Source organism: Carassius auratus, chromosome 18 (assembly GCF_003368295.1).
Source record: "Carassius auratus strain Wakin chromosome 18, ASM336829v1, whole genome shotgun sequence".
Lineage (NCBI taxonomy): Eukaryota > Metazoa > Chordata > Actinopteri > Cypriniformes > Cyprinidae > Carassius > Carassius auratus.
Window position 1 is genome coordinate 7980531 of NC_039260.1, and position 18532 is coordinate 7999062.

At 35.7% G+C, this 18532-nt stretch overlaps 3 protein-coding genes across 4 annotated transcripts; 2 read left to right on the forward strand and 1 right to left on the reverse strand.

Moving 5' to 3' along the window:
• The first annotated feature begins 3907 nt into the window (after window positions 1-3907).
• Window positions 3908-5080, forward strand: LOC113118305 (uncharacterized protein C11orf16 homolog). The gene is made up of 3 exons (XM_026287373.1): window positions 3908-4009; window positions 4469-4697; window positions 4806-5080. Exons 1-3 carry the CDS (start codon window positions 3920-3922, stop codon window positions 5057-5059), a joined length of 573 nt encoding a protein of 190 aa, XP_026143158.1. The 5' UTR covers window positions 3908-3919; the 3' UTR covers window positions 5060-5080.
• Window positions 5081-7222: 2142 nt separating this feature from the next.
• On the reverse strand, window positions 7223-9006 carry akip1 (A kinase (PRKA) interacting protein 1). Of its 2 annotated transcripts, none has more exons than XM_026287374.1 (5): window positions 8875-9006; window positions 8469-8635; window positions 8298-8378; window positions 8095-8220; window positions 7223-7665 (listed from the first exon to the last, which is right to left on the reverse strand). In XM_026287374.1, the coding sequence occupies exons 2-5, from the start codon at window positions 8610-8612 to the stop codon at window positions 7522-7524; spliced, it is 495 nt and encodes a 164-aa protein (XP_026143159.1). In that variant the 5' UTR covers window positions 8613-8635; window positions 8875-9006; the 3' UTR covers window positions 7223-7521. The 2 variants fall into 2 exon arrangements, with proteins under 2 accessions (XP_026143159.1, XP_026143160.1); XM_026287375.1 differs by lacking the exon at window positions 7223-7665 and adding an exon at window positions 7728-7865.
• Window positions 9007-10707: 1701 nt separating this feature from the next.
• LOC113118307 (uncharacterized) lies at window positions 10708-16850 on the forward strand. Its single transcript, XM_026287376.1, has 7 exons — window positions 10708-11349; window positions 11448-11561; window positions 11649-11765; window positions 14703-14894; window positions 15082-15238; window positions 15698-15886; window positions 16219-16850. Exons 1-7 carry the CDS (start codon window positions 11169-11171, stop codon window positions 16418-16420), a joined length of 1152 nt encoding a protein of 383 aa, XP_026143161.1. The 5' UTR covers window positions 10708-11168; the 3' UTR covers window positions 16421-16850.
• Window positions 16851-18532: the final 1682 nt, after the last annotated feature.

The window sequence follows — 18532 nt, forward strand, 5'->3', positions numbered from 1 at the left end:
AAAGAAGACTAGTGCCTTGCTCCCATTGGCTGAACGCCCGTCCAGGCGAATTCGTGCTGGCAGAAATTCATGTTCAGGGGCACCTTAGGGACGCCATTCGGGTTTGTTGGGTGTATTGTTCAAGCGTGAATAAGCAAATCTTGCACAGCAGTGTTTACCCGTGACATATTCATTTGGCGGACAGATCCGGCGGGTTTTATGTACATTTCTTCGAACGTCATAACGTGACCAGTGGTTTTACTGTTTTTATAACAGCACATTTTTACAGTGTGTCACGGAAGGTTTGGTAGCCATCTTGAATTGCAATATGTCATGGCTAGAGTGAGGATGCATGGGCAATGCAGTGCAGTTTGTCTGAGGGAGAATATGGAATACTCTGTTTAAAATGATGAAGATTTTATTTCATAAGAATATAAATTATAATTCCTTGCTTATTTATATATATGTGTGTGCATATATATATATATATATATATATATATATATATATATATATATATAATTTTAATATGAGCTGTTTATGCAAAAAAATAAAAGTCAGTAATGTTTGAAGATGTGTACAAAAATAAATACAATTAAATACAATGAATAAAATATTTTCATATTCAAATATAGATTTTCTTCATTTTTAAGTTGCTCAAAAAGACAATTTCTGAGAACAGTTTGAACAATAAAGCATTAAGGATATTGCGCAGCAACAATATGTATCGCTTGGCACAAATAGAAGATATAAGGTGAAAGACAACAGTTCAGTTTTTAGTTTTATATAAAATATGAGTGCATTCCAATACAATATGTATAAAGAGGATTTTTTTTATTATTCTGTTGAAGTTGGGCTCTTTTCCCAAAACATCATGTATTTTTCATCAGCTTTTCTCACCTCGGTGTCTTCTTCACATTTCAGCTTCTGTGGATAAGGAGATGACAGCACATTAATCTATTTTTGGACTGAGCGTATGTCACGGGACGGATGTTCAAGCACTCAGGTTCTGAAAACAGGTTCAGGTGCCAATTTCTGGTGTAGGATGACATTCAATGGCATTTCTCATCAAACTTCATTAATAAAGTTCCACTCTTTCTTTTTACCATTGCTGCTGCTTCTTGAACCCACATTAATCCTACTGTCAGAATGCTGATTTATATATAGAGGGTAAAAGTCAATTCAAGAACCTCAATAAAATTAGTGACTGTAGAGTGAATAATACAAACATTTAAATAAAATCACAAATATACATTCAGACAAATGTATTTACTATGCAATATTTCACAGAGATTTAAATTATGCATATATATGTAGTTGTGTTTTTAGTAGCAAATCTGCATGTATATTATGTATTAAAAGTATACTTAAAAAATTCTGCCATAATTTACTCGCCCTTAAGTCATTTCAAAACATAAAGCTATTTTGAAAAATGTAAAAAAAATAAAATAAAATAAAAACAAGTCAATGGTTACTAAAACAGTTTGGTTCTATAAAATACCTTCTGCTGTATTACACAGAAAAAATAAATAAATGCATACAAAATGAATGATATAATGGATAGTTCACCTAAAAATTCTGTACTCATGAATGAATTTCTTTCTTCTGCTGAACACAAAAGAAGATATTTTGAAGAATGTGTGTAACCAAAAAGTTGTTTGTCCCCATTGACTTCCATAGTATGAAAAAGAAATAGTCTGACCAGAGTTACCCACATTATTCAAAATATCTTCTTTTGTGTTCAGCAAAATAAATACATTTCTTGAGGGTGAATAAGTATGACAAGTTTTCATTTTTGGGTGAACTATCCTTTTAAAACCTGTTCCCAAGTGCACATCAAATGCTCTCTGTCACCACTAGATGGGTGCAATGACTTACTAATAGTTTAAGGCTAGTCAGTGGCTCACTATGGTAACCTCGGTAAACAGTAGAAACAGGTATCATTGTTCAGTGGATCTTTACTACAGAACAAAATTGCTGCAGTTTTCAGGTGTGTTCTAGGATTCTAGAGAGGTATGGAGATATATGTATATATATATATATATATATATATATATATATATATATATATATATATATATATATATTTGTGTGTGTGTGTGTGTGTTCCCATTCTTACATTTGCTTATCAAAAAGATTAAGAAAAAAAGCTATTTGTGTTACCAGAAGCTAGTCAGATTGGTCTTTAAATCAACTATAACTGAGCAAATTCAATTGTGTTGCAGATTATTCTGTCAGACTTGACAATGTCAGCAAGTCCTCGGGTGTCTCGCAACCAAAGTGTAAATGTCACTTTTGTTTTGGACTCCTCTGTGGGAATGAATGGCTTTCTAAGACAAGTGAAGAATCTTATTATTCAAACCTTGATTTCTAAAGCTTCACTCAGAGACTCACTCTTTAAACATTATCAGCTCTTCATACAAGGTAAATTTACTGTCATTTAAAATGTAACGCAAATGTAAAATCACTCTGAAAAAATAGGTAGCCTATTTGTCCATGCAGGCTATAATTGTCTCAATACTGATGAGGCTATTGTTTGGTTTATTAATAAAATATAATATAAATTATTTTTATCTTAATTTAATCCCAAATTCATATTCATATTCAAATTCAGTAGGAATACTAAGGCTAGTGTTTTCCAAACATCCATCCATTTTTCAAACTGTTTACTGCGTGGAAATCCTGGATGGATTGCCAGTCCATTGCAGGGCTAGGTTTAAATTATTTAATAAAAAATATATGTATATTTATTTATTTCAAAATCAATTTATATTTTGCTAGTCTACGCCATGGTCGTCTCACATGATGCCCTGAACTCCTGATGTAGTCGAAGCCTTGAGCTGGATCCACACATTACAGACAAGTCCTGGCAGAGACCTCCACTCAGCACTGGCCTTAGCTTTCTCTGACCCTGCCTGTCAGTCAGTCCATTTGGTGAGCAGCGGTCTCCCGGACAACCCACCACAATGTCTGGCTTCATTATCAACCCTGGTGATGCGCCCTGTGAATACATTTTACATATCCGACAAGACTCCCGTGAACACGGACATATCAGACTTCTTGCAGTGCATGACTTCCACCACTAGAGAGAGCTGTTACGTCATGACGCTCAACTCAGCTGGCAATGTGGACCAGGTAAAATAAACGGTTTATCCTCTGTTAGTTAGTCAGATTATTATTATTTTGAAAGAAAATGTTTTAAAATGTCAAACAGCTCAGTTTGTTGCACTCAACGGATGACCTGTTCCAAAACCCATCACACTCAGAGGACCCATGGCGTTCAGTGGACTTCAATCAGGTCCAATACTGCAACTGCACAAGCTGTGTCTGTTTCTATACCAAGCTGGTATGTTCTTTAATTTTTTAATCGGAAAGAGTGAAAGACGGATAAAATAAAATAAATAATTATACTGTGGGAAATATATATATATATTCACTCACTATTCTAATTCTATTCTTTAAAAAATCTAACTACCTTTCTAATCTTTTTGTATTCTATTTTCTTTTCATTTATTATGCAATTGTATATGTATGTGTGTGTATGTGTAAAGACCTCTAACTAGCTTGCTCTATTCTTTTATTTTTTTATTCTATCTGTTTTCTTTTTATTTATTATATTATTTAAAATCCCATGCTACATGTACTGTGTTAACCTAACTGAGACTTGTTATAGCACTTATATATCATTGCTCTTTTTGTTGTTTTTGATTGCTCATCTGTAAGTCGCTTTGGATAAAAGCGTCTGCTAAATGAATAAATGTAAATGTAAAATATATATATATATATATATATATATATATATATATATATATATATATATATATATATATATATATATATATATATATATTAAATTAAATTAAAATATATTTATTTATTTATTTACAGGTGTTCCTCTACGAATCCTTTTAGTAGAGTATCATGTGTATCTGCAAGGGTAATGCAAGGTGCTGAGCTTTTTCCTGGTTGCCGTGTGTTAGCCAGGAGAGAGATAGATGGGTTTTACTACCTGGGGACAATCATACATCAGGTACTGAAAATATTCAGATCATTATTAACACCAGTAGTCAATAGAATAAGTTTTTTTTTACGTTTCTATAAGAAGTCTTTTATTTTCAGCAATATAAATATATATTAAAATATAATTTATTCCTGTGATAGCAAAGCTGAATTTTCAGCAGCCATTATTCCTGTCTTCAGTGTCACATGATCCTTCAGAAATCAGTCAGAAATGGTTAAAAAAAAACAAATGTTATTATTATTGTTGAAAGCAGTAATTTTTTGTGGAAACTGTGATACATGCAACATTATGAACCTTGCAACATTAATGTCTTTACTGTCATATTTGATCCATTTAATGTATCCTTTCCGGGGGGAAAACATTTATTAATTTCCTTAAAGAAATATATAATGACTTGGATAGGTATAGGATAATTTTTAAATAATTACAATATATTGAATATTTTAAACATGTTATGTCTGTATCTAGTGCAGAGGAAATCTTTATAAGGTGGAGTTTGATAAGTTTGGACCTAAAGGAATTACATTTATGGACACAGTTCAGCCAACTTGCCAGCCTGATTTGGTTAGTCTAGCCAGTGCACACAGGCACAGTATCATACCAGGGGACACTGTTCTAGCACCATGGGAGCCAGACATGAGACGATATGTGCCTGGAAGGGTCATTTCCGGTATGGAGCTAAGAGATCCACTTAAAAGTAAGATTTATATACAAATTTGGAACCAATACTTTTGAGCAGCACATTAGTGATTTGCATAACTCTATAAATCTAGGGAAATGGCTCAGATCTGTTGTGTCATTACAGTTGATGAAGGTCTTTTGGGACTCCAGGTTCTCTTCTGGAACGGGATGACAATTCATGTCCCCAAACAGCTCGCAGTATGGATTCCAGCCTCTCATTATGAACAAATCATCAAAGACCTCCGGCGTTATTCATCCCGGCCATGTTGCTCCAGGGTTTCCCACTGCAGCACCATGAACTGTTTTGAATTTCCATGTCATCAATGTGACCACCCCAGTCTGTCCTCCATTCCACCATGCCACTGTTCAGTGAGGTGATGCTGGCCAGTGTTCATGTCATCTCCACTACTGAATAAACAAAGAAGAGATGAGCTGGAGAGGAGAGTTTATCATCAACAGAAAGAACTACAGAGCTCTCAACAGACACAAGCGCTTTCATCATCATCCTCATCATCAGCCTCTGACTATGAGAATGAGGAGGATACTGCAGCTGGAAAACACAGGCCTTCAAGGTCAGAAGTGGTGAGCCGATCAGACCAGCCTAGAGATACTGGAAAAAGGGTTCTGCCGAACCACAGCACAAGCAACCAGGTAATGACAAAATATTTACAATATAGCCATCAAAATGGAAAAATACAATTTAATTGACTTAGTCTTTTAGCATGTACACTACTGTTAAAATGTTTGGGGTCATTATTATTATTTTTTTTAAAGTAATTAATACTTTTATTCAGAAAAGATGTGTTCCATTTATTACAATTTACAGCAAAGTCATTTATGTTACAAAATATTTCTATTTCAAATAAATGCTGTTCTTTTTAACTTTCTATTCATCAAAGTCCTGAAAAAAAGTTTTTAAATATTAAGCGACGTAGCTGTTTTCAATATAGATAGAATTGTTTTTAAGCACCGAAAACAGCATATTACTGTTACTTATTTCACCATATTACTGTTTTTACTTTATTTTAGCATAATCATCAAAAATCCTTATCTATAATAGTTATAATCATAGTGACACAAACTTTTGAACAGTAGTGTACATGGTACATGGTTTAGAACCATTTGGTCTTAAAGGGATAGTTCACCCAAAAATGAAAATTTGGTATTTATCTGCTTATCCCCGGGGCATCCAAGATGTAGGTGACTTTGTTTCTTCAGTAGAATAAAAACCAAGTTTTTTAACTCAAACCGTTGCAGTCTGTCAATCTTATAATGTAAGTGAATGGGAAACAAACAAAAAAAACACTAACAAAACCAAATTAAACCCTGTGGCTTGTGACATTACATTGATGTGCAAGAAACTGAACACTATTTATATTGTTTGTTTTTTTTACTTTGATTTTCACCGCAATGTCTGAGCGAGTACTCAACAGCTGGTGCCTGACCACTGATCTACATCACGTTCTAAACTGCCAACAGAAAGCGGAAATGTTTGATCCGCTATTTTACTAATCCCTACCAGCAGAGAGCACCACTGAGTTAAATTCAAACCGCTGGCCTAAAATCACCCGATTTGAAGCAAATCAGTCTAACGGCATTATTGTTATGTCATGTGTAAATTAATTTTACTTCAGGTGTTATCTGCAGTGTTTGCGGTCTTTTGGGGCAGGATAAGCGATATATTTAAATCGTTAAGGTGGGTGTGCCTGCTGCGCACTGATGAGACAGGTAACTGATCCAACACAAAATATAGCTTATTTCTTTATGAACATAATTATTCAGGAACTATTAAACATGAACGTATTAGTATCAGAAATGGATTTGAATATATTACAATGAATAATACAATTATGTTGTTAATACTGCTCTGTAATGAAATGAGAATCTTAATTAACTATCTTGGAAATAAAGCTTTATGTCTTTAAATCCGTACTGTATTATAGTTAATTATTTCTCTGAATAAATTCAGGTTTCAGAATGAGCACTTTGTTGTTTTTCACTCAGGACAGTTTGAGTTAAAAATCTTAAAAATCACCTACATCTTAGATGCCCTGTGCGTAAGCAGATAAATATCAAATTTTCATTTTTTGGTGAACTATCCCTTTAATACAAGTGTAAGAAAATACAAAATATATTACAAAATAAGGAAAATAGATTTAATTTGTACTGACTCACCGAGTGTTCTTGGTATTTCAGGGAGATCAGTCAGGTCGACAAATGTCAGCCATTCTTGGCCTGGAGACACTGGGAATTCTGGGAGCTTTATAGATAACTCTATGACGACCAATCACAGCTCTTTATTTAAGCTGGTTCCCTGTTCACCAAAACGAGGAGTTTATATGAGGGAAAATTTTGAATGAGCTGAACAAAAGTTATTGCCATCACTTCTAGCTGTAGCAATCAGCTAAAAGCTAACTGTTATGTTATGAGTTTCATCAGTGAGCTTTTGCTGATTTGTATTTTTTTTTTCAGAGATAGTATTTGTTTGTAAATCAAACATCCTATGGTTGGTGCACTAATTAAATACAAAAGACTATTATGTTAAAATCATGCAAAACTTTATTAAAACTTTAAAGAATAAACAAAGTAAAATAAAATAAAAATGTATATTCTGTCTTGCGGCAGAATCTCATTATGGCTTCTATGGCTCAATATATATTCATGATTGCTATTAAAAAAGGAATAAATATTCCTGAGTATTAAACAGTAACACTTCTGAATAATAAAAAAAAAAGGATACCAAGAAGAGTCAAAGTCAGTGCATTTAGCTTTAGTTGCAAATTTTGAGCAAGTCCTCAATTAAGGCACAGAATTTCACCCATATAATACACAGGTGCAGTTCAGAGGTTGAATGTAAGGCTCATGCTTTCTCCAGCGTTGATGCGGACAGTTTTCGTCTGTGGCTCCGTGTCCTGCATTGCTGCTGTGATGGAATAGGTGCCTGGAGTCACTTCAATAAGAAAATCCTCTGGTTCTGATGAACCCTTCAAAAAATATGTAGATGAACCACTTTAAAAAGTTGATTTATAGAATAAAATCTGTTCCTGGGTAAATATGGTTCCTATCTGCTCAAAATCAACTTTTTAACAATGTTTTTATGGTTGAAGTTGCAGCAGCCTATGTAGGGCTTCATGTAAACAGGTTGCATGCTGCATTCGTCCAATATATGACAATGACACTGATACTGCAAATATGCAAATAAGAATATTAACACAGGGTTTAGGAATATACAGTGTGAAATGTCAGCATGCGAATACCCAGCCAGGATTAACTGTTAACAGCGTGTAAATTATGAGGAGTGTGAAACGTGAAGCTAGATAAATGCTGGGTTTAAAATGATTATCAATTTCAAATGTGAAAATCCCTACAGTGGCAAAAAAGTATGATTTTATTTTGTCAAGGTCAGTACTTACGTCTCGTTTGATGGCTGCACTTGCATTCTGTTTCTGGTCTGCAGTCCTCAACATCTGCTGGGAATGGTAGCGACAGATGTGTTCTCGCTCACTGGGCTGAGCCTGGTGCACAGTCTCATAAAACTTCTGTTAAAGAAGTACAGGCTGTTTTTTTCTCATTCAAATCTCAACACAGTTAAATTAAATGAATAAAGCATTTCCACCTTGCATTGTCTGGTAGTTTCTGACATGTACTCCACTATTTTTGCAAAAGCATGGTCTAAGTTTGAATGTAAAATGTCTCTCTGTAACACAGGGGGAAGAAAAATGAAAGCATTTTTGTCATGGACATTATTCATTTAGTGATCAAACCAATTCGAATTGAGTCTACACACCTCTGAGTTCCTTTCATTGTGGCCGAGCACGGGTGGTCTTGGTCTTGAACAGCTTACAGACCGTCTTTTTGCTTTTTCCAACACCTCCTGTCCAAGTTTAGATGAACGGCGCAGGGAAGACTCCAACCAGGATTCACTGGCCATGTACACAATCGTCCAGGACTGCACTGAAACAGAATATGGCCGAAATTCCATATCGTATCCACAAAACAATTGTCACAACGTTGGCGTCATAATACTAAGAACTGTTGCACGTAATTGCATTAATGAAAACCATGCCACGATTTAGAAGCTGAAAGCAGATGTTTTGACCAGCGTTTTGATTGTTGTTGTTTTTTTCTCCAACATTTTAAGCGTTGATATCGTTGATATTTCTGCATTTTAAAACTCATAACGCAAAACTTACGCTCCAATGTCGCCCAAAATATTCGTTGTTTGCTCTTTGGACTCTATAAACGCATTCAAATCAATAATTCCAAACTGTTGCCGCTGTAGGTTAGTGATGGGCGTGTGCAGCTAAAGTGAAAGTTGAAATGTATTTCCTCCTAGTCCTTACCCACGGGTTGCTGGGAAATGAAGTCTTTTGTCCGTGGCTAAAATGCGACACAAGCAAGAACACCAGTATCATACAATTTTTATCTTCATCTTAAATCTAACAACACATCTAGATTTGTTTTTAAATTATATATTAGAAACATATATTATAGGCTACGTTTTGCCTCCAATCAAGCTGTCGAGTCATTCAGTACAATATATTGTTCAAAAGTATTTTTATATTGAATAAACGTTTAAAATACATATTATGTTTCAGTCATGTGACTTTTTACCTTATTCGCCATATTTATGACTATACTGTATATCTACATTTACGCTTCTCATATGCTTCAAATTTATACTTCATATCTCTGCTCAGAGGTGGCATTAATGCATTTATACAAATATGCATTAGCCTAAGTCTTGACAGAATGTTGAGCAGGTAGTTTATCAGTGGAAACAGAGATACTAAAAAAATATATAATAAAAAAATAAATAATTATAATAATAATAATGGATTTGATTCACACAGGTCATTTTTTAAAGACCTCAAGTTAGCATAGACCCAGAAAATGTAATATTTTAGTCTACCTCCATAGCACCGTATACAGAGAATGCAAATACTATATATGAAGATGAGTTGTGGATAAATGGATATATGGCAGGATCTATGCTATTTTTTTTTATATCACCACTGTTACCCTGCTAATATTCATAAATAGATGCTTTCCATTCAGTGCATGGCACATAGCATCACAAATGACTGACCTAACTGACTACTTTAAGTAAAAAAAAAAATAATAATAATAATAATTTTAATATGCACCCGCTCTATGCACAATATATATATATATATTGTGCATAGAGCGGGTGCATATTAAATTCATCTTCAAGGTTGAGAGCATCTTCACAAGATTTGAATCCTTTTCACCGAACATTTTAATGCATGAAAGCATCTTAAAGCTTGAGAGGATTACTACGGCAGATGCTTAGTAATTATTTTGACATCCATCGCCAGTCATTGATTGACTAGTGTGGCATCAGGACATCTAACATGTGAGGAACACAGCATACTGCATTAACAACAAATCAGTGTTCCAATACTCAAAAAATCTCAAATGTAAACTCACTGAATGCAGCTGAAAAAAAGCTGTTGTTATTTTATTGTGTTTCTTGGATCACATCCATCCTGTGACTGCGCCGTGATTCATCAAACATTCATAAGGCATTCTACAGGAAGACAGACCATAGATGGGCAAACAAAACAAAAGAAGAAGTGCCGGCACTGAACACATCATATCTGGACTTGTTAGAGTAAATACTGATGTATATAAATCTTGACACTGTTACCAAGGTTTCAGTGCAGTGAGGAAACCTCCCAATAGCATCCTTCTTACACTCCCACACAGTCTAACAGGCTCTCTGCATTGAGATTGAAACCCACTGAGCTCATCCAAGTGAACAGATTTCATTAATTCATACTGGTGTTAGGTCCACGTGCCATCTAGAAACACCATCTGCTGCAACATACTACGTTGATAAACACGCGTTTATTGTGCTTTGGGGTGCACAAGAAATAGTGACGCATTATAAGTCAGCATGTTGATTTGACTATATAAATATATAATATGATGTTTTCCCCTCTCTCTGCAGATATAGGACAGAGGCTCACATGCACACAGCCACATGCCCTGATTCATCCTCGACTGTCCCGAGAGGGAGCGAGAGAGAGAGAGAGAGGGTGCACGAGCTACTGGAGAGATGAGATCAGGGATTTAAGAGTGCACAAAATTACATACACACGTGTACTTCATGTTATGCAAGAGCCTTGACTGCCTCACTGTATGCTGTAGGATAACAGTAGCAGTGAGCGGACAGGCAGAGCAGATGCTGTGTACATACACAGGGAAGCCCACGCTTAATACAGCAGGAGAAACAGAGAAGAATCTGACATTTCTAGGAGCTATGGGCATTAGCTTGGATGTACTAAGCTTGGATGAGCTTGGATACCTCAAGGAAAAGGAGCTATTTGCAAGATTCCTTCTTGTTGCACTATGAATGGATTATTATCAGCAATGTTGAGCATGCTACTCGGGGTATTGTGATCACCTCAGGACAAATCTGCTGTTTTGATCCTTGTCCCGTGGCCCCTGGAGGACCTTCATCATGACATCAGCGTGGTCCGTGATGTGGGTTGTGTGTGGACTGATTGTGTGGTTTCCCCACACTCACGCAGCCTCAGTGAGCCCCAATCTGCTCATGACCACCTCTGATCCAAGCACTGATGAACAACCAATCAATCCAGAGCATCCGACTGAACCTACAGATCCACCCAGCAACAACACAGGTGAGAACATGACGATAGATAGATAGATAGATAGATAGATAGATAGATAGATCTTGTTTTGTGTGAACTGATTATATGATTTCTTCATATTCACGCAGCCTCCGTGAGCCCCAATCTGCTCATGCCAACCTCTGATTCAACGACTGACGAGCAACCAATCAATCCAGAACATCAGACTGAACCTACAGATATTTTCAGCAACAATGATACAGGTAAAATGTGATGTTTTATGTTGACATTCTATGGATTATTAATATGCATGAAAATCAAATAAAAAACATGGTTTCTCCACATTCAAGCAGCCTCAGTGAGTTTCATTCTGCTCATGACCACTTCTGATGCAACAACTGAAGCACAATCAACCACTCCAAAACTTCTGAATGACTCTACAGATCCACCCAGCAGCAACAACACAGGTGCAAACAACTGAAGACACTGCAGTGACACATGGACAGACGGACGGACAGACAGATAGACAAAAAGAGACAGACAGACAGAAAGAAAGACAGAATTTTTTTTTTATGTTGCATTTTATTATGGTATACGGTATTATCATGATAATAATCCATAATACAGTATAACAGGTTTAATAACTTTTTTCTTATAAAACAAATAACTGAATATTTAAATACAATAAAGCAATACAGAAAACTATATAAAGTTAAAGGTTTTACACAGATTAAAGTGCAAAAGAACTATAAAGACCAGCAGGTATCGCTTTACAATAAGACCTCATTAGTTAACCTTAATTAATGCATTAACATTCATAATGACAAATAGTTACATTTGCTACAGATGTTATTAATTTGTTAAAGAATACAAGTCTTAGTTCATGTTAGCTCATTAAATAACACAGTTGCAACTTTAGATTTTAACAATTAGTTATTAAATATTGGAAAGACTAGATTGATGAATGTTCAGAAGAATTTTTCATTGGGAGTTTATATAAACTAATGAATTAACTAATGTTAACTAATGAAGCCCTAATGTAAAATGTGAAACGAACAATAACTAATCAAAACACTTCAAACAATATCTAGGGCATGTTGTAGTCCAGATTAATTGTTTTTTTTAAGTTTGTAAATGAATATACGGTGGCCGAAAAAGCTCAATACGCTGCAACTTCAGAAAACACATGCAAACTGAAAAAACACCAGAAAATGAAGAAAAAATCTTCATTAGTTTGACAACACAAGTGCATTTAACGAAATGCGCTGCAACTCCTCACAACACATGCATATAACAAAACGCACTGCAAATCATCACAACACATGCATATTAAGAAACGCTGCAAATCATCACAACACATGCATATAACGAAATGCGCTGCAAATCATCACAACACATGCATATAACGAAATGCGCTGCAAATCATCACAACATGCATATAACGAAATGCGCTGCAAATCCTCACAGCACATGCACATTAAGAAACAATTAATGAAGCATTGCAAATTTATTTTAATTAACCTTGAAATTATATTTAGCTGATGATATTAAAGTTAGCCATCTTAAGTAACCTTTTACATTTAATCATGTAATTATTCAGCTTATTTAGGCTAATAATATCCAAAAGATAAAGGAATCATGCAATCAGGGTGTTTAAAAAAAAAAAAAAAAAAACACCTTTCAGTTCACCAACAACTCCACTGACCAGTAGCCACTGCACGATAAGCAAATCCCAGCCGGGTCCGACACTTTTTGAGGTTTCCTCAAAACATTTCCATTGTGGTCAGTGCTATTTGTAGCAGGATTTGCAGCGTTTCTTAATTTGCATGTGTTGTGAAGGATTTGTAGCGCGTTTCGTTATATGCATGTGTTGTGATGGATTTGCAGCACGTTTCGTTATATGCATGTGTTGTGATGATTTTGCAGCGCGTTTCGTTATATGCATGTGTTGTGATGGATTTGCAGCACGTTTCGTTATATGCATGTGTTGTGATGGATTTGCAGCACGTTTCGTTATATACATGTGTTGTGATGGATTTGCAGCGTGTTCCGTTATATGCATGTGTTGTGATGATTTTGCAGCGCGTTTCGTTATATGCATGTGTTGTGATGGATTTGCAGCACGTTTCGTTATATGCATGTGTTGTGATGATTTGCAGGGCGTTTCATTATGTGCTTGTGTTGTGATGATTTTGCAGTGCGTTTCGTTAAATGCATGTGTTGTGATAATTTGCAACACTTGTGTAAAAGATATTTTTTTAATTTGCTGGTGTTTTTTCAATTTGCATGTGTTTTCTTAAATTGCAGTGTGTTGAGCTATCTCGGCCACCATATAAATAGCCTATTAAGTCTAAACATTTAAGTATTTGGCACTGTGATGAACACAATAGCAAATCCACAAATTTGAATGGCTGTTTAAATCTATTAAAATACATTTTAGAAAGTAGTGCAGCTGCTTTATTAATGGGGTTTACAGGGTAACGGCATTTTCTGCAGTTTGGCGCCATCTGCTGTCAGAGAGTGAATGTGCTTTCATTCAGTGCGTCTCTCACGTGTTCCCCCATGTGCTTCTCATGCTGCTTGTTTACATCAGAATGCACACTCTTTCTAGCAGCATACAGCTGTGTTGTGCATTTTGACCAGTTGATTGGACAAGTATTCTTAAAATGAATCCCAAATTCAGAATAATTTGTAATGTATAATTATTCACAGTATTTAGAAGTGCCCACTATAAAACATCATGCATATTCATTACCGTGATATATTGCATTACCGAATGCCGGCACAAAGATAGATATATAGATAGATAGATAGATAGATAAGTCAGACATGTCAGCTGATAGCCTAAGTGCACTTTCACAGGTACTTGATAAAAGGAGAACTGTGTGGAATAATCAATATTTGATAAAGGTCCTTATCTTTATTTAATCAGTTGCTATTCCAAAAGTTCGAAGGAACTGGGGGGATTTGACAGTGAGCCTGGATGAGCAAGAAGCTGGACAGGGAAGACAGTCACTGACATGCAGGCACAGATACAAAGCAGCATTAATCTCAGAGCATTATGCAAATAGAAGACAAATATGTATGTACACATCAATGAAAATTCGCTGTGGTTCACCACCGGATACAAATATGCGTGAGATGTCTCACAGAAAAGGAAACAGATGTCTGCAGTGGTGACAGTGAGATGCATGCAATAAAAAAAATCTTTAACATAATATGCAAAAAATGTTGGAACTGGAAGCAACTGATACAGTAGCAATTGTTTCCTCAGAGGATGCATTTGATTGGATTTTAAAAGCTGTGTCAGGAGTCATTGTGTTATTTAATCACAGTTTAACACATCATAAAATATTCAATGCCTGATTGTATTTATCTACATGTGTGTCCATGTGTTCCTCCAGGACTTGCATGTATTTCTGTGCTTCCCCCACGACGGGGATCATACTACGTGGAGCTCGGCACAGGGGTGTCTGTGGGCTCCATGCTTGTGTTCTGGTGTAAGGAGGGCTACCAGCTGGTTGGCCATGAGAAAATCACATGCATCCTACGTGCAGGCGTCCCTCGATGGAGCAGCAACCTGCCAGTCTGTGAGAGTAGGGCAGACATTTAATCATCGTTTATTCAAAGAAATCATCCTTATTATCCAAATATTATAAAAATGCCTGATTATTGTTTCCAATGTAAAGTTTGTCCATTTCTATTGGATGTTTGTGAATATATGATTTTATGAATATGTAACTGGCCATCAAATTCTGTGAAAATAAACACTGTTTTGTTTAGGTATTCCTCGGCCAAATGACCAGGGACTTCGCATTGCTTTACTGGTGTCTGTTGTGAGTGGGGTGGTCATTCTTGTCATGACAGTCTGCTTCATTGTCTGTTGTTGTCAAGAGCGCATGAGCAAAAAGAAGGAAAAGCATCGGATGGGGAGAAGCAGGTTAGTCACATTAATACTTAAAATAACCATAAAAATGACATGTACTTACTGTTATAATAATTAATTATGCATAATTACATGCAAGTAACCCTAACCCTAACCATATATTAAATACATGTAGCTAATAAATATTACCCAGTACTTGTATAACTAAGTACACCTTAAAATAAAATGTAGCCAAAAATCAAAACCATGAGAAGAGGTTTAATTAAATTTTTTGCTCTGCAGGTTCCACTTGTTTGATTCTTTTGAATGGAATGGAATTAAACTCATGCATTTTTAATTGTGGTTTAAGTTTACAAAACTGTCCAAATACCTCATATCTAACAGTTCACAAGTTTTATATTTCCTTGATTGATTCATAGGCTTTAACAGAACTCCATTTTTAGAGAAAACAAGCACCATAAAAGTCCTAAACAATCATTATACTAAATGTGGAGGTACTGCCTTCTCCTTCAGGAGAAGAGAAACACGGAGCTCTAGGTCTCGGAGGAGCCCGTCCTGGTTGGAGAGAGAGCATATAGACTGGGAGGCATTCCCTCCACCTAAACTTTTCAGCTTGTCCCAGCGTCTTGACCGACCGCTGCCTCCTGGTAGTCCCGTTTATTCAGAGGCCGTCAGAGCCTATGAAAACAGAGGGTATGAGAGGTAAGGAAAATTGTATAACATCGAAATGCCCCTTGAGCAACAAATCAGCATATTAGAATGATTTCTGAAGGATCAGGTGACAAATTAATAGGACTAAATTACATTTTAAAATGTAAAAATAGAATACAACAGGAATAGCCTCTCTTCTGCCAATATTTGTATATGCCCCTTATGTATATTCCAATCCAGAGCCCACTTTCTACAACCACACCACATCTATGAATATTATGTAATATGTGGGAGGACGTATAAAGCCATAAGACATACTATAAGATGTGATTCAGTTTCTGTGATTTTGTGCATCACAGAATTCTCTTCGTCTTTCCACACAGGAGTCAGGAGAGTCTGCTGAGAAGCTCCCATAGCACAAACCCTACACACCACGCCAACAGCCAAATCTACCCGGCCCTTGTTTTCCAAAGGGTTCAAACTGAGCCAAACCCCTCCACCTCTTCTACCACCCCAGTTTACGTACAGATTTCTACACCTCCCAAAAACAAGACCCCACAGGCTGCTACCGTCACCCACCCATAGACTTGTCTCAACAGGAATACAAACAGTAGTCATTTTTCTCATCAGCAGCACCGAATGTGGCCAAGACAGTACAGACAGCACAGATGTGCGGGCAGATTTAACTGGTTGGTATAACCAGAAGCACTTTGATATTTTTCATGTTGATGATGTCTTTTAGTATTTGCTATATTGTAACTATATTCAATTTTGAGGTGGACCTGGTTTTTCCTGTCAGTTCTTTGATAACACTAAAGATACATAAATCAACCTAACTGTATATAGTAGTTTTGATGATATTGCAGTGTATGAACATAAAATGAAACCAAAATATTTTTGTTTTGCACACTTTGGTGGTCACATACCACCCATTTTCATTATATTGCATTCATAATGTGTTGTAAAACAGCAATATATACTCTTAGTTAGAATGAGCCATTTGTAACCTAACTGTAAAATTTGCACTTTATCGCACTGATTCATTTGTAATAAATTGCTGTGTCAATATATTATTTTTGTGTCCTCAATGCCCCTTGTCGATTTGTTTAAAATTTGCTATATGGGAGTTTCAAAACCAGAACAGATGTGGTAAAAAAAAAAAAAAAAAAAAAACACTCTCATTTTCATTGGGTGGTGGACACCATACGTTCAATGAACCAACTCAGAAATTCAAATAATTTAACTTAATTTACATGAACACAACAGAAAAAGGATTTATATATTTAAGATCTGTCAAAAAAGAGAGAAGAAAAAGGACGGCGAACAATAAAATTGATCTCGTGGCAAGAAAAGGTCAGTTTTAATGTCTCAACATTCAGTAACACTTTCACAAATGATTTTGTTTATTTTATTCACGTCTTACTTCTGATATTTTGTAACTTTATACATTTATTTATTATTTGTGTGTGGGTGTTTGTTTCTATACCTTAAAAATACATTCAAAAGTTTGGGGTCAGTAAGACTTTAATTTTAAAAGAAATATATATATTTATTCAGGAAGGATGTAATGAACTGTTCAAAAGTGACGACATTTATAAAGTTATAAAATATTTCTATTTCGAATAAACAATGTTGTTTATACTTTCAAATCAAATAATTCTGTAAATGGATTCCACCAATTTATTAAGCAGCACATGTTTTTGAATCAATAAATATAATAAAGGTTTTTTTTGTTTGTTTTTTTTTTGAGCACCAAAATAGCAAATTAATGATCTCTGGAATGATTCACTAGAATGATTGCTGGAAATTGAGCTTTCCAATAACAGGGATAAATTGCAGTTTTAAATATATTTAAAAATAGGGGAAAAGGGTTATTTTAAATTGTGATAATACTTCACAAATGCAAATGCATGCATAAGCATCTGCATTTTAGAGTTTTTGTACTACAAGCAATGTTCTTTGTTGTTTCTCTACAGTGCTCAGTCAACATGGCAAACATGACATCAAATGTAAGCAACTATACAAGCTATGCTACAAGCAGTGTCCATCAGTTATTTCTTGCCATCATTGATAAGTGCAATGATGAAGATAATTCCTATGTTCACTTGCCACTAGACATTTTAACATTTCTGGTGGGCTTCCCAACTAATGTGGCTATGCTATGGATGCTAGTGAGGGGCAAGAAAGGTCTATCACCATCGGAAGTTTTGGGGCTTAATCTTGCTATGCTGAACATCATCTTCTGTATAAGTCTTCCTTTAGATATGTACATTTCTATGACTGAACGCGCTGGACAGCTCCTGACAGTTTCAGAGGCCATTTCAATCCTCAACCTGATCGGCTGTCCTCTTTTCTTGACCAGTATGTGTGTGGAGCGCTACCTGGCCGCAGCACATCCAGTCCTCTACATGAAACTAGGGAATAAATGGGAGTATCGTGTTGTCTGCCTGGCTCTAATTTGGATCGTCACTTTAGGCATTGCAGTGATTACCTACCAAGAAAGGCTCCCTAAATTATCTATGTACTTGTCAATCACCCTTGATGCTTTCTTTCTCATAATGCTGGCATGTCTAACAGGCATTGTGCAAGTACTCCGCAAAAAAGGTCCGGGTGAAGGGCAAAATAGTGGAAGAGGTGGGTCATCTGTAAAAAACAGAGCACTAAATAACGCTTTGCTGATTCTGATCCCTTCAGCTG

Bases quoted from the DNA above. Each gene is read 5' to 3' on its own strand.
- LOC113118305 (XM_026287373.1), top strand. From the start codon at position 3,920: ATGCAAGGTGCTGAGCTTTTTCCTGGTTGCCGTGTGTTAGCCAGGAGA. The intron at 4,010-4,468 runs GTACTGAAAATA...GTCTGTATCTAG, and splicing joins TGGGGACAATCATACATCAG to TGCAGAGGAAATCTTTATAA. The intron at 4,698-4,805 runs GTAAGATTTATA...GTGTCATTACAG, and splicing joins GCTAAGAGATCCACTTAAAA to TTGATGAAGGTCTTTTGGGA.
- LOC113118307 (XM_026287376.1), top strand. From the start codon at position 11,169: ATGACATCAGCGTGGTCCGTGATGTGGGTTGTGTGTGGACTGATTGTG. The intron at 11,350-11,447 runs GTGAGAACATGA...ATATTCACGCAG, and splicing joins TCCACCCAGCAACAACACAG to CCTCCGTGAGCCCCAATCTG. The intron at 15,239-15,697 runs GTTAGTCACATT...CTTCTCCTTCAG, and splicing joins CATCGGATGGGGAGAAGCAG to GAGAAGAGAAACACGGAGCT.
- akip1 (XM_026287374.1), bottom strand. From the start codon at position 8,612: ATGGCCAGTGAATCCTGGTTGGAGTCTTCCCTGCGCCGTTCATCTAAA. The intron at 8,221-8,297 runs GTGGAAATGCTT...CTTCTTTAACAG, and splicing joins AAACTACCAGACAATGCAAG to AAGTTTTATGAGACTGTGCA. The intron at 7,666-8,094 runs GTAAGTACTGAC...TATTTTTTGAAG, and splicing joins GTGCAGCCATCAAACGAGAC to GGTTCATCAGAACCAGAGGA.